This window comes from Brachypodium distachyon, chromosome 3, assembly GCF_000005505.3.
Source record: "Brachypodium distachyon strain Bd21 chromosome 3, Brachypodium_distachyon_v3.0, whole genome shotgun sequence".
Taxonomy (NCBI): domain Eukaryota; kingdom Viridiplantae; phylum Streptophyta; class Magnoliopsida; order Poales; family Poaceae; genus Brachypodium; species Brachypodium distachyon.
Window position 1 is genome coordinate 13457603 of NC_016133.3, and position 14919 is coordinate 13472521.

The window sequence follows — 14919 nt, forward strand, 5'->3', positions numbered from 1 at the left end:
CTGTCGTTCCTTCTCTTGTTGCGGTGATCTGGATGATTGTTCCTCCGGAATGCCCCGACAGGATTGTATGTCGGCTGCTCCCTTTGCGGTTCCGCCGGCATCAGCGATGGCTGAGTCAGATCACCGAGCGCATGCATGTCGGCAATCTTGATCATCTCAGACAGAGTTGCCGGCATTTCTCTTTGCAGCTTCTGCCACAACATGCTGCCGTGTCGAACCCCTTGGGCAAACCACGCTATGGCCTACGACTCTACTATCCCTTCACAGGAATTGCGGAGGTTGTTCTATCTTGTCAGCTAATCCCGGTCAGTCTTGTTGTCTCTTTGCTTGCACATGGACAACTGCTGAGGGCGGTTTGGCCTCTTGTAAGTACTCGTGAAATTGTTGACGAAAGCTTTTTCAAAGTCTATCCAACAATTTATGTTGCCTTCCGGCAGATTGTTCAGTCATATCCTTGCCGGCCCTACCAGCATCTAGGGTACGTAACGTACTGCCCATCGGTGATTGCCACCTGCCACATGCACCGCCGTGACATAATCTTCTAGCCAATCTTCCGGCTTAGTGCTGCCGTCATATGTTCTCGTACCCCTGCGCAGCTGGAAACCCTTGGCTGGTGTCTCCCTCATGATCCGGTGCGCGAAACAACGTGGTCCCGGTGGGCCTTGTTCTTCCAGAAGCTCTGACAGATAGATTCTATCGAGCCGACGTCGGGCGTCCAGCGGCAACACTTGTCTGTTCCCAACTCGGACTCCGAGCGGACCAAGATTATCATGCTCTCGCCTGAGATATCCTTCATCACCCATGGCCAAGTACCCGTTATCATAACGATTTTGCCGGCGATCTTCACCTTGATACAGGGGGTTGCGCCCGACACCCTGCTGACCTGCAGCAGTATTGGGTGTCGGACCCCAAGGTTGGTGTCCATGACCAGCCAAGTGACGTTCTTGCTGATCTCGGCGATTGTTGCCGAGAAGCAGGTCACTCTGGCTGTCTTCAACTCTCCTGACCACTTGCTTCTCGGCCGGAACCGGGTCATAATACTCTAGGCGCTTATCTCGGCCTGAGTTGACACTCTTGTCCCGTTTGCCACCAGGCGAGGACGCTTGTTTGTCAGCCCGGCAATCGGTGCCCACTGCCGAGTGAATGACTTGAGACGCGTCGGGCTTGCCGTGCAATCTCATGTACGCCTCATTCTGCTCGTTGGTTGTGTGGAGCAATTCCTTCACGCGCAACTGCTACTGCCGGAGTGCCTCTCCCGTGAGATTCGGCAACTCTTCGGCGGCAGCCTCAGCGGCCCTGAGATTCTTGGCAGGGGTATTATATTTTGGCCTCAACGCCGAGGCAAAACTCGCTGACGCTGCGGGCACCCCTCTGCCATCTCTGGCTATCTCGGTATTCAAGTTCTTGTCACGGTTATGCACCTCCCCAACTCGGCTAGGGTTAGTCAATGCGGTAGAATTGAGACCATGGGCTTTGTTATACTCACGGAGCGAAATATCAAGTTCTTGCCGAGCGCGAGCCACATCGACGGCCTCCTTCAGCAGCTTTTGGTGCTCCAACTCCAACTCCGCCTGCAGCTGGGTCGGGTTAGCGTTTGACGCCATCGGCGCGGTCAGCCGCTCGATGGAGGCCTGGAGCTGAGTCGGCTTTGGCGGCAGAGCCGACGTACCGGCTTGAGCAGCGATGTTGTCCGGCTTCTCCAAGGGGAATTTCGCTGTTCTGCCAGATTTGCTCGGAACTGTGCCGCTTTCCATAGCGCCTTTGCTAGCATCAACGCCGTGAGCCGTCACCATGACCTCCACACGGTCAGCGGGGCAGTTGACATGCCGGCCGCGAACCGTGCAAACGGTGGGGGGATCTTCAGCCACCACCAACACCTGCTCTGTTGTCGATGAAGCCCAGAGAGCCGAATCTCTGGACTAAAACGGAGACCACGCGCTCTCCAGTGACGAGGAAACTTCCCGTCTGGATGAAAACTCCAGCCAGCGCCGCTGCTGGCCCCACGGTGGGCGCCAACTGTCATGGTGGTGTCACGGCAGATGCCATAGGATGGCTTAATTTGGGGCCGATGGACGAAGGAGGAACCGGAGAAGGGAGGACGTGAAGGGAAACACGCACAGAAGCACAAGCACACACAGATTTACCCAGGTTCGGAGCCCTCTTGCCGAGGTAAGACTCCTACTCCTGCTTTGTTGTATTAGCCGAGATAAGCAAGCTCTACAATGGCGCCCCTTGAGCTGTATTCTTGAGGAAGAAGAAGAAAAAGGGGAAAACCCTAGATGCCTAAGTCTTGGATCTCTCTCCTGGGAGGGGTAGTGCTCTATTTATAGGCCGCCCGTGTCGCAGTGACATGCGGGCCGAGTCCTAACGTCACCTTCCTTGGGCCCCGCCGGGCACGCGGCTTGGTTCCCTCTGGGTGGCACCGCAGGGGACAAGACAACTTTACTTTCCCTGGCACCCTACAACAGGTACTACTGTCACCTGCCGGCTCCCGTCAGAGATTCTCTTTCGGTGCTTACTTTGCGCAGTTGCCTGGCACCGCAACGTAAGCGGCGAGTGCTTTTCCGTGATGAAGATAACGTTGTTTTACTTTGCGCCGCGCGGTCAGAATAAGACCGTTGAGACATCTCGGCGCTGGCCGAGATCAGGGTGCTCGTCCTTATCTTGCAAACTCATAAGATAAGATAATCATGCCGGCATACTCCCGGTATGCCGGCTTAGTATTAGTTCGATTCAACGGCGCCGGCATACACGGCCATGCCGGTTTTGTTTTCGTTATCTCGGCTAAAGTGTGTCGTCATGACTCATTCGGGGTCATCCCCCGACAAGAGTCAAATTAATTAATCGTGCCAGATCCATGCTACTCACCTACTCTAGGACATCAAGTAACTAATGGTGGTCGACAATCAATATACATCTCGATGGATGACTAAAAAAAAGAACTTGGACATATGGGCAGGCCATCTACAGCGCAGATCACTGATGGAAGAAAGGAATGTAAAAAGCAAATGAGGACAACATTTCTTATGAGAAAACAGGGAAAGTGCACAGACCAGTCCACATGCATTTTAACCCAAACCATGCAGTATTCACTTGCTCACTTGAATTAGTGACACAATGGAGCAAGAGAAGGGGGCAGGATGGATGTGATGCAACAGTTTCCCATTCTAGATATATCCAGAAAAATGTACAAGCTACATATAAGGGCACGCAAAATTTTGTCATCGGAATTTCAAGTAGACATTAGGTCGAGTGCCTCCCGAGCAGGAAGGTAAAGCAGCAACAAGGGGATAGAAAAATGGATCACGAGAAGCACGGACATCTCTATCTCTGCCTAATAATAATAAAAGGACCAGTGTTTCCGTTGTTGGTTTCGTCCGTCGGCCTTTCCTTGGTCCGCCTGCACCTTGGTCAAAACCGTTCTTTTCATGTCCCCTATCCCTCGCACGCGGGGTTGTGGTTTAGCGCCTCCGCATCGACTTGTCCTCGCGCGCGCCTACTCTGCCGCCATCCTCCTCCTCCTCCCTCTGCGCGCACGTCCCCCCTCTCTATCTCATCCCCCGCACCACGCACTCGTTCCGAATCCCAACTCGCAGGCTCGCATCGCACGACCTCCCTCCCTTGGCCTAACTGCCCTTCTCGTCCCCTCCTGGACCTGGGCAAGGCATAGCGCGCAGGGGGTACAAGCCAGGCGCAGCTCGCGTGCGGCAGCGCGCAGGGGGCGCGGGCGGCGCGTGCCGGGCTCAGGCGATACGCAGGCGGCGCAGGGGGCGCGGGCGGCATGGCGGCAGGGCGTGGTGGGCTCGGGCTGCATGCAAATGGCCCTGGCGCCGGAGTCCGCTGGGCGCAGGCAGCGGAGGGCGGCAGGCATGGCCGACAGTGCGCGAGAAGTGGCGGCGACAGGACGCTGCGGCGGGCCTCCCCTTGCCGGTAACACCTGGCTCTGTAGGCCCCCGCTCCCAATGCCCATGCAACGCTGCTGTCGCGCCGCTCTCTGCCTCAGCACAGCAGGCTGCCAACTTGATGCTATCATGCCCGTCAGGTGTTCGATGATGTGCCCCAACGAGGACAACATTAACATGCATGGTCATCCCCAGCCACGGAGGGCGTCGTTGGTCTTGGTCCGCATCATCACGCCGGCGGTTATTGGTATAAGCAGCAAATGTCACTCGTATATGTGTTTAGTTCTGAATCTGAAATAACACCGAAAGATTGTACACTAAAGTACAGAGTGTTGGTGCATGTTATACAGCAAAACATGCACTAAAGTACAGTGTCAGTAAAGATTGTACACTGAAGTATATGTGTTGTCTATAAAAAAAAACTACTCCACCCGATCCATAATAAGTTTCTTAGATTTTGTGCTAACTTAGTACTCCCTCCATTCATAAAGGTTGGCGTATTTTGTTTCGTTAAGACAAGTCTTTGATCAAAAATTACTCTATTAATATGTAAATTCTATGATACGAAACCATGATCATTAACAAGAACTTTTAAAGACGAATCCATTGATATAATTCATGTATGAAAAAACACATATCAATAGAGTTTTTATTGGTCAAATTTTTGTCTTAACGAAACAAAATACGTCAACCTTTTTGAAATGGAGTGAGTACTAAGTTTTACTAAATCTGAGACATTTATTATGGATCGGAGGGAGTATTTCACCGAGAATGGAACTGCGGATTGTATATGGTATGTCCCCGGGAGAGGCGGGACGGCAGGGGCGGCGGCGGAGGTGCTGCTGGGGCAGAGGCCGTCGCAACTGGGAAATTTATTCGTTAAGTGGATGGTGCAAAATGCAAAGTCTTCAATTGAATCAACCTGATGAAAAGATCCGCTCAAAATTACAAGCAGAATGAATAAGTAGATTCAGTTTTCACCGGTTCAAACAATAGAATAGAACACTGTTTGTGTGGACAGCAGAAATGCCTTGCTTGATTGTATATTTAGTAAGTAAATGGCACTTTGATTAATACCATTGTTCGGTTCATTTCGATTGAATCTCAAATTATGTTGTTGTCTTTTCTACGAACGTCAATTGTCGTATGCATTACATTTACATGTGAAAGTACAAGAAATTAAGAGACGTGGCAACTGTACTAGTATGAACCAAATGCGCACAAAATTTTGTCAGTGCAATCAAAATTTTGACAAGGAAAATTTCCTTGACAAAAGTTGGTTCCAAACTGACTGGATAGAGAGAACACGCCAGCTTACTAGGTCCTCTGACTTTGCTTCGACCCCCTCATAAACCACGCAATAGATTATTACCATATAATAAACATGTCAACATCTAATATCATATCAGCTGTGCCATGTCCATAAAATGGCAATGAACAGTCACTGATATTCTACGGTACGAAAAACATGACAAAATAAGAGTAAACAAAACACCAAAGCATATGAGCAGCAAGCGCTATGCCACTGTCAAGACACCGATTGTGTGCCTCCAGTTACACAAGGCAAGTCACAACTCACAGATACTGTTGCAGCAAGCAGAAAGCGCAAACCTTTCATAAAGCAGAAGAATATTTCTCTCCGCTGCTTGAATCGGCCACGTCGTTCGATATGCGTGTCTCTATCTTCACCCTTGGCGTGACATGATCTTTGCTGTCGGTTGGTTTTCTTTTCTCCACCACGCTGCAAGCCTGGAACCATGTCGATCCATCCCGAAATCCCGAAAGCCTGGAGCGCTCCCCTATCTCTGCCTCCCAGGCTCCCAACGCCCCCCTCCTCCTGGCTAGGGTTTTCTCTCTGCCGGCCCCGCCCCCAGCTTCGTCGCATCCCTAGCACCCCTGCAGACGAGGCCCCCAGCCCCAAACTCCGCCGTCGCCGCCCTTGCAGCGTGCTGGTTCGCTTGGCGGCGGTGATTGTTCCTGGTGCTTTCTGAGCGTTGGTCGGATTTGCTAATTTGGGGATTTGCTTTGTTCGGTGCGGCATGCAGGTATGTTCTGTGGATCCTTCGTCGGCGGTGTCACCTTCTGAGTTATCGGGCTGATTTGCTCTTTCATGGTGCAGTGTTTGTGTGCGCGGGTTCTTGCCGAGGCAGCATGATTCCTCGACCTGATCCGGCTTCGGTTGTCAGGTGCTAGCTTGCTGAGGTCTGGACATCTCCTGTGGGTCTGCTTTGTTTGTTTTGCTTCCTTTCATTGTCGGTGTGCTCCTGTTGTGCTCCCAGAATGAATCACACAAGCTGGAGGCCCAGTTTTGGTGGGATAAGAAACCCCTCAGATTGGATCCCCTCTGTTCGACATGTCCTTTTCTTTTGCTGGAGGTGAGCCAAACACATTTTTAACGTGCTCCTTGGATATTTTGTTTTTACTTCATGCTTCCTCCGTCCATATTAAGTGACTTAAATTTGTCTAAAAAAAGTATGATCAAGTGAGGGAGTATGATACTAGATTGGGCATAACCATGCGCGAGGGAGTATAGATCAAGAAGCAGAAGCCGCAGCCTCTCTTACTTGACAAGTCTTGGTTGCGGCGGGAGCAAGAGTCAATGCCTCCATGGTATCTTATTGATTTATCTTCTTTCTGATTTACATTTAAGTTTTGTGACAGCACTGATTCTTGAGTACCTTATTTCTTAGGTGATAACCATCACCTATGGATGAAATGTATGTCATTCTATATTGATACTACTGCAAGCCTGCAAGTTCGTTTGTCGAAGTAATGCCAATTTGATACGTTGAAGAAATGCGAGCAATCTGATCTTGCCATTGGTGATGATACATGGTGTAATACACATAGTAGAAATTAAGATACGGAGTACAAGATATTGAAACTCCAACTTTTACCAACACACTACTTCTAAGTTTAGATGAACAGAAACAGTTCATGAATGGTTGTTCTGATGTATTTCTTTCCTTCCTTAAGTATATAACAGTAACACCTATGGCTACTTTTATTATTATGAATCACTATTTTAAATGTTAGCTTACCCCAAATTTGGTCAAATGATTAATCATGCAGTGCTGGCTGGCTAATCTGCGATATTTAAGCATTGCTTTTGTTTTCCGGAGATCTAGCCATGCGGCAATCCGGTGACTGCTCTCATAGAGTATTGGATGTGTTGAGATTCAGATATGATGGTTTGGAACTTTGGATAGTAGAGCTGGATTATCAGCATGTATGGCAAGTGGGCACCATGTGCTAGAAGCAAGAAATTCATGACGGTATAAGGATATTTCCTATGTGGAAATATGTTCTAAGAAGCTGACATTAACAAATGAAGATGTACACCCTGGTCAATTCTGCTCTTCAGTTTTAGTTTTAATAATCACATCTACAATTAGATATGACAAAAAATTCATACGGAGTACTATGATTCCTCTCCTATATTCTGCTTTGATTTTTTTACATACAGTTACATCCATGGCTGACGAATATCTATGGTGGTCGGTCTGATTTTAGTGTTAATTTTGTATGACACCACAATTTAAGTAATGAACCTTGTATAAACAGAGAGCAGGGAGACAGAGGGAGTGCCTTACCTTCTTCCGAAGAATTCAGAAACAGGGATCCTTACCAGAGGTGAGCATAAAGCCTGCCTTGATCTTTGCTTCATCTTGTTCATCTCTCGTGATTCTTAACTTGAAAGCTCTGCACTTCAGCTCGTCATGAGGCATGATAATATCTATAGAAGTTCGCAAACCTTTTTTTACTTGTTCTTAATTCCATTTTTGGTGATTCGATGTGCAAAGGGAAAGGAGCTGATGCTCAACCTATAGAAGGTGCAATGGCATGTCTCTGTTTACTACTCCCTCTGATCCTAAATTCTTGACTCAAATTTGCCCAAATATGGATGTATCTATTCTTAAAAAGCGTCTAGATCCATGTAATATTTCGACAACAATTTAGGATCGGAGGGAGTAACAAACTGTAGTTGGTCTTCCTCTCAGTCTTTTAGAGCTCTCTGATCTCTTCAGAATTGCCTTCTGTATGCGACTGTTTAGTAGGTCTTCTCGGGAAGCATAATGGCATCCAAGCATAGAGAACATGAAAACAGATGCAGAATTATGTTATAGTCTCTTTAATTCTTCTGTCTCAAAGAATCAACGGAATCAAACATACAGTTTAGGGTTTTCAATTTTGTAGGTTTCATTTTGGCGGGCGTGTACGGGTGGAGAATTCCTGTTTAATGTTCAATAGCTGTGGTACAGTGAATGGCTTGTAGAATTTGGTTACTTGGAGAAAGTACAGATAGGAAAACCTGAATATTTATGGAATTTCAGTACATTGAGAGCCAATATCAAACCACGCAAACCCATTTTTTTTTATCAGACACAAAAGTGCTTCCTAAATGTTTCCTGAATATATCATTGCATCATTTATTATGTTCTACTAACGAATCTTAGTTTGTCCTGTTTTCTCACAAACATATAAAGTTAAGTTTCTATTACCCATAATCTACAGCCTGTATGCTGTTTGCATTATTTCTCCAAAACTTGGTGCATTGCATGGACAAATGGTACTCCTTCCGATCCATAATGGACAAATGGTACTCCTTCCGATCCATAATAAGTGTCGCTGATTTAGTACGAAGTTGTACTAAGTCAACGACACTTAATATGGATCAGAGGGAGTACATCTTTTTAATAAAGTTTTCTCAAATCTATAAAAATAATCATTGTAGATTTTCCATGTTGCAAAGCAGTGCACATGTGCACATAGACAGGTGATTAATGTGTTAGGCACATCACACACAAGACGTAGCCATAACATTAATGCTTGCATAGGATACTCATTGGCACACAAATGCAGCTTAACTGACAAAACGGCAAAGCAGGTTACTCCCATCTGAGACCAAAAAATACTTCTCCAGAGAAGTACAATCATTCAGAAGCTACACAAGGGACAGTGTCACCATCACAAGCTGAAAAAGATGGGACTCACATAAACAAATTTCTAATAATTGCAATGCCGATGCAGTATTTCATACCCATTGCTATTGGTTACAATAACAACCTTTGATACTCATTATCACTTTATCAGACTTTGATGAAACAAGTGAGGCTGATGCTTTGTGCGGGTTGGTGAGTGATGGAGAAGGAACAAATGAAGATGGCCATCCTGAGGCAAGGACAGACATTCAGACACCAGGTAATTGAAGTGCAACCAACAGCGTCTGGTTAGAGATGGTACAATCTTCTTCTCTGTTGGTGGAAGAGTTCGATGATATGTACTGAGTATGCTATTTGATCAAAGCAGGTAAACGTGCTGCATCGTGTATACCAGGTTCAGAAGCAACTGATGACAGAGGTGCACGTTGTTAAGATGAACTGGGCTCAGGCAGGAGGAGATACTCAAGCCGAAGCAATGGTGGAGACAAATCATCTGCAATGTTACAGTAACTCAGGCGAGAAGAAACCCCCTCCTGTTGAAGATTTCGACCTAGAGCTGACACTAGCAACTGGGAGTGATAGGAGGAAACAAGAGATGGGATCCAACTCGGACTCCGGGGCAACAGTGTCGTCATCAACTTCTGCTGAATCGGAGTTACGGCAGCGATTCCCTGAGTCCAATGTAAATGGTTTCAAAGTAAGAGCGAGAGGCATGATGATCAGCACATGCAGTACACATGCAGTCTCCTTGGCTCTATGTTTAAGTCTGACGATGGCTTAGCTAGGTTCCAGTGTTTCAGAATTCAGTCTAAACAGAAGCACTGGAATTATTATGTGTACATCAGAAACTAATTTGTTGCAACAGGAGGAACGAGCTCAATAGAAAGTAATCAGACACATCTAGAAACATGTGGCTGATTAGAAATAGAAAGTAATCAGAAAGGGGGTTATTCGTCAACAAAAGATTCATTTTATGTACATATCAAGCATAAACCTTGCCTTGTTTATGTAACATCAGTGTACAGAGAATTTGGTGCACAAAATAGAAGACCTTGCAAATGATAGAAGAAATGCCTCCAGAGAATAGTGTGGAATGTAGATGACCAAGTAGCCAAGGAGTGGTATTTACGTGTCGCCTAATAGTTTTATGTGAATGAAGTGGCCTTTTTTTTTTCTGGTACCGATGTTGATCATGGATCGCGAGAAAATAGACTGGAATGTAGACGACAAAGTTGCCAAGGAGTGGTATGTTGTACTGTCAGGTGAGGGGAAGCTGAATTCCTAAAGAAGCAAAGGATATCCCGACAACAAAATAGAGTTGCAGCCCTTGGGTGTGGATGTGAGGATGTCGATGAACCTCAATCATCCACGCCGTTGGGTTTGTAAGATAAGTGGTATATTATGTCATCTATTTGGGCAGAGAATAAGCTCAATTGTCGGGCTAATTGATGACTGTTTACAAATATTTTGAGGCAACACCATCCGTGATTGGTTAGGTGTATCCAAGTAATTGTTACGATATGTACAGCAAAATCCTGGAAAAACATGTCAAACGCAAAATGTCGATAACAAGAAACACAACTAAGAGAAATGTTATATTTTGACGCTGACATAAATGAGCCAAAAGTGATCCAAGGATAAAATTTTCCAGTTATCATCGCCACACAAATCATAGCTCATGCCAACTGACGCAGGAAAGCGCGTAAATCCGTCTAGTTGAGATACAATCCCGCGCGTGATCAGACGGCAGCGGTGCAGCACCGCCGGCAGGGAGCCATGGGACAGGCCCAAAACAGCTGATCAATGTTTTATTTTTAGTTTTCTGAGAGAATAGCTGATCAGGTGTTCCTTTTTGGAATCCCTGGTTGAATCGATTTAATTTTTCTTTTTTAAGGGATGGGATATATCACTCAGGAAAAACAGTTTGATCAATCCTGGATTACAAATTTTCTGCACAGGTACAGAAGTTGAACCCCACGGCCGGGCCACGGCGCACTCCTTGGTGTTGGTTCCCCCACACGAGCAAACTTTGCTGGCTCGTGCGCAGCCCTGTTGTCCGTCCTAGGAATATTCCGAAGTTAAAAACTTTCCCAATTCTACTGCATTGGTGAGATTGGGAGAGTAAAGGAAAAATAAATTAAAATCTCTCTCCATCCATGTCATTTCCTCTGGATCGGTGAGAATTGGGTTGGGACGAAAATGAGTGCTTAAAATGGCAACGTCGAAGTACCTTCCCTTGACGAGCATGGACGGGAGCCCGGCGCCACGTCGTCCTTGGCCTCTCCATCTCCTGCAGCACCACCGCCGTGGCCTTCTTCTCAGTCCGCAGCGGTATTGGACTAGACGGCGCGTACGCAGAACCGGGCGGCCTCGTCGAGGGCAGCAGAGCTCGGCGTCGACACATCTCGATCGTGGCCTCACTCGCACTCGCCGTCGTGTCAACGTCAGTTAATTTGGGACGGAGGGAGTACGTGGCCTGGATTCGGGTGTCGTGTGGGGACGAATTAACGCGGCGTCCATGTACATGAGGACCTCCTGGGTGTAGAGCAGTTCTCCATGGCCGATCGTAACCACGTCTTAAGCGCGCACACACACGCGCGTCATCAAATACTTGCGGATCCGGTCCATCACCGGAGTCCCAACCATCCGCCAACACGCACCCCTGTCCGGAGTGACGTCTTCGCCGGCGCCGGCTGCGAGCTACAAGAGCCTCCGCTGGACCAGGCCATGGTCCACCGGCACGCGTCACTGCGGCCTCGCTGCTCCTCGATCTGTCCCCTACCACGCACCCGGCTCCTCATAGCCTTGCTTGATAAGGTGTCAAGTCGATCCATGACTAATCGGGTTTTTTTTTTTTATGAAACAGCCTCAGCGTGCTATTTATTGCCAATAGAAGGGGTTGAGAGAATCAACCCCGGAGAAGTAATCTCGACCAATGCGATTGATCTCTTGTTGCGGCGATTAATTGATGCAAAATTGATCAGGCAAACCCTTTCTATTTTTACTTGTACTGGAGGCAGAAATGCGACCTCCATGGCTCCCATCGATCATCTGGATAGCTTCAGTACAATAAATTAAAAAGAGACCTAAAAACAGCCCAGTTTCAGCTTTGCAAGTCAAATTTCTCTAACAATCAATAACTCCTGACTTCTCCCTTCATCCCATGTCAAGTGACTTTTCTATTACATGTATTTAGACGCTTTTTCGTCATAGATATATTCATATTTGGACAAATTTGAGTTACTTAATATGAGACGAGGGAGCATGAGTGATGGGTGTTTCAGCTTTTAGGTTTTCGTCATATACACCTGAATGTGACAACAACTTGAAGCCAACCATAGGTATGCTATTCGATACTTGTATGGAAACAGTCGAGCAGTTTACAAGGCTTGTTCACAAAATGTTGGAATTTTAGTTCAAACTCAGAAAAGGACCGTATGGAAGCGTTTTCTTCATGGCAAATCAGGTTTCTAAATAACACGCGTGCACTAATCTCGCAGCAAACCAACTTCTTTCCACCTAGTCGATCGCCTCGAGTCGAATTTTATAGTGCTTATTACAATTAAAATAAAATTTTATAGCGTCCAGCAGGTACTCAGATTGAAAAAAAGACGAAGGAAGAAGCTTATAAATCAGACGACGGCCGGCGCTAAGACTCCATTCCCGAAGGTCGATTAGAGGAACAAAGGATTGGCAGGCACCAAGGTCCATCTTCTCAGAATATCTCCGCGCATCGGAACGTCTTGAATACCTGTCCAACAAACCCTCACCAGCAGCTCATAGCAACCGTGATTGCAAACCTTCTCCTCTTCAGGGTATGATAGCGTGACCGAGGTGCGTTCATCTTTCCCATTGCCAGCAATAAAAGAAACATTGAGCAGAATTTCTTCAACATCGTCAACCGTGTGGACAGGGACGGCTACCAGATTACGAGTCAAGACAATAGCGCCATCATCTTCAATTAATATGTGGTTCCACGTCGCCTTGTTATCATATTCATATAGAATGATATGATTTTCAGTATTTCCGATGGTTCGAGCCGTTACTTTGCTTTTGAAAGGAACATCACATGGTCCACTCAAAATATTAACTTTAAGAGAAGCTGCCACGGGATTCGTAATAGGCGATAATGCCAATTCGACTATACTCTGCCAGCTACTCAGCAGATGAGTGATCACGGGTCGCCTGTCAAAGGGGACACGCCAGTGTCGTATCACACCTTTGCTAAAATCTTTGTCATCACTGGTCTGATCACCCTTGATCTTCAAATTGATCTCAAAAAACATACTGTCAGATATGACAAATCCCCGGCGTGGACCTGTCAGAGTTAACATGTTCCTCTGCACAAGGATATGGCAAAGATAATTAACCTAAAAAAAGTCTCATATCGATCGATAGTTAAACAAGGGTAATCAAATTCTGACAACCGAACAAAGTATGGCTAGTTAGATAAATTTAACACCAATAATCATACATTTGTAACTCATATTCAAACACACAAAATAATGACTTATGGAAACATTGGGTCGATCAGACCCAACCTATCAAAGTTTCATCACATTCCATTCTTAACGAGTACTCACTAGGTGCCATATTATAAGGCGTATGGTTTTCGCCCAAGTCCAGGCTTTTAAAAGCTTGACAGTATGTGTTTATATAAATAAAATATCAACATCCATTGCATTATGAAACATATATTCAATGGTTACTCCGTTGGTATTGTAGATGTCAGTTGATAATTTGTTCATATAAACTTGGTCAGATTTTTAAAATGTTGATTTAATTAGGATAAAAACCATAGCTCTTTTTTGATAAGTCGAGGTAAATAATTGGAATACCAAACTATAGCGTGACAATTAATTCAGGATGCAATCAAATGGTAGACATCTTTCCATGGTGAATTTAAGGTGAGGAACTGAGGATCACGATATATTTGGATATTGGTAATCTAGTGAGGAAAATAAAACTAGGGAGGTTGAGGGAGGAACAAAAGGCTAACCGATTTGGTGATGCACTGGGGATCATCCCTTTCACGACGGAACAGATAGACACATTTATAGTCAACCTCATCCCTTGCAAGCACGGTGCCAAATACGTTGATTGGGTAGCCCACATCAGATCTGATTATCTTCAAGGAAATGACATTAACCGATGCATCTGCCATCTCGCACCAATCAGAATAATTTTGCACTTGAAGCGGCAGACCATGGGGGGCATCGGCTGTAAATTTAGTCCAGCACAAGAATCAGGAAAAAGAAACATGATGAATATCTCTGCCTACGAAATCAATACTTTCAAAAGAGATCAATGAGATGGTTGCAAAGACTCACACTCTTCATCGAGGTCGAAGAAGGCTATGTTGAAATGGCAGAAGCGGGTGCAGACAAAATCATTCTGCTTTGGATCATATTCAGTGAACTGTCTGCAATGAACAATGTGAAGACCCAGGAGCACCTTCTCCTCAGCTGTGTGCTTGGTATCGGGCTCGACCAGCCGCGCCATCCTCTCCTGCTTCACCACCACGTCTGTGTCCGAGTCACACTCCGACAAAGTATAAGACTCTGGCTCAGACTCCGGCTCTGACTCCGCTGGCTTTGCAATCTTCCTCTCCCACCACATCTCCTCTCCCGACATCTTGCCACCGCGAGTAAGAAGAAGAAATATGTAGTAATGTGAGATTTCGTGGTAATTCGATGATATAAAATAAAATCGCATTGCATCAGAAATTCAGAATAGAAGAGGAGCTTGATTACCTTCTTCTCCGATTTTGCTGGCTTCGGTCGATTTCCACCTGGGAACCCGTACTCCAAGCCGCCGATGGAAGAGGCTAGGGTTTGGCGAGTCTGCGATCAAACTTTTCGCTTAATTCGCTTGTTTTTTCTTCTGAAAAGGAGAACCCTGGGGTTCCGATTTTGACTTGAGCGCGACTCCGAGTCGGAGGAGGGGTAGTTCCTCCGATTTTGCTTTCCGGATCGATCAGCCCGCGCGGCCCAGGCGGCGCTGCAGTGCAGAGCGCGGGGCGGGAGTCCGAGTTAAATGACGACATGTCACACCATCGAGTGGTGCGACGGATG

At 46.4% G+C, this 14919-nt stretch overlaps 1 protein-coding gene and 1 pseudogene across 1 annotated transcript; one reads left to right on the forward strand and one right to left on the reverse strand.

The window, feature by feature from the left end:
* Positions 1–6518: 6518 nt before the first annotated feature.
* LOC100823582 lies at positions 6519–9924 on the forward strand (annotated as a pseudogene).
* A 2411-nt stretch (positions 9925–12335) lies between these two features.
* Positions 12336–14547, reverse strand: LOC100823887. The gene is made up of 3 exons (XM_024461951.1): positions 14176–14547; positions 13845–14065; positions 12336–13185 (listed from the first exon to the last, which is right to left on the reverse strand). The coding sequence occupies exons 1-3, from the start codon at positions 14477–14479 to the stop codon at positions 12520–12522; spliced, it is 1191 nt and encodes a 396-aa protein (XP_024317719.1). The 5' UTR covers positions 14480–14547; the 3' UTR covers positions 12336–12519.
* Between the last annotated feature and the right edge of the window lie 372 nt (positions 14548–14919).

Bases quoted from the DNA above. Each gene is read 5' to 3' on its own strand.
- LOC100823887 (XM_024461951.1), bottom strand. From the start codon at position 14,479: ATGTCGGGAGAGGAGATGTGGTGGGAGAGGAAGATTGCAAAGCCAGCG. The intron at 14,066-14,175 runs GTGAGTCTTTGC...CTAAATTTACAG, and splicing joins CTTCGACCTCGATGAAGAGT to CCGATGCCCCCCATGGTCTG. The intron at 13,186-13,844 runs GTTAGCCTTTTG...ATCCTTGTGCAG, and splicing joins CCCAGTGCATCACCAAATCG to AGGAACATGTTAACTCTGAC.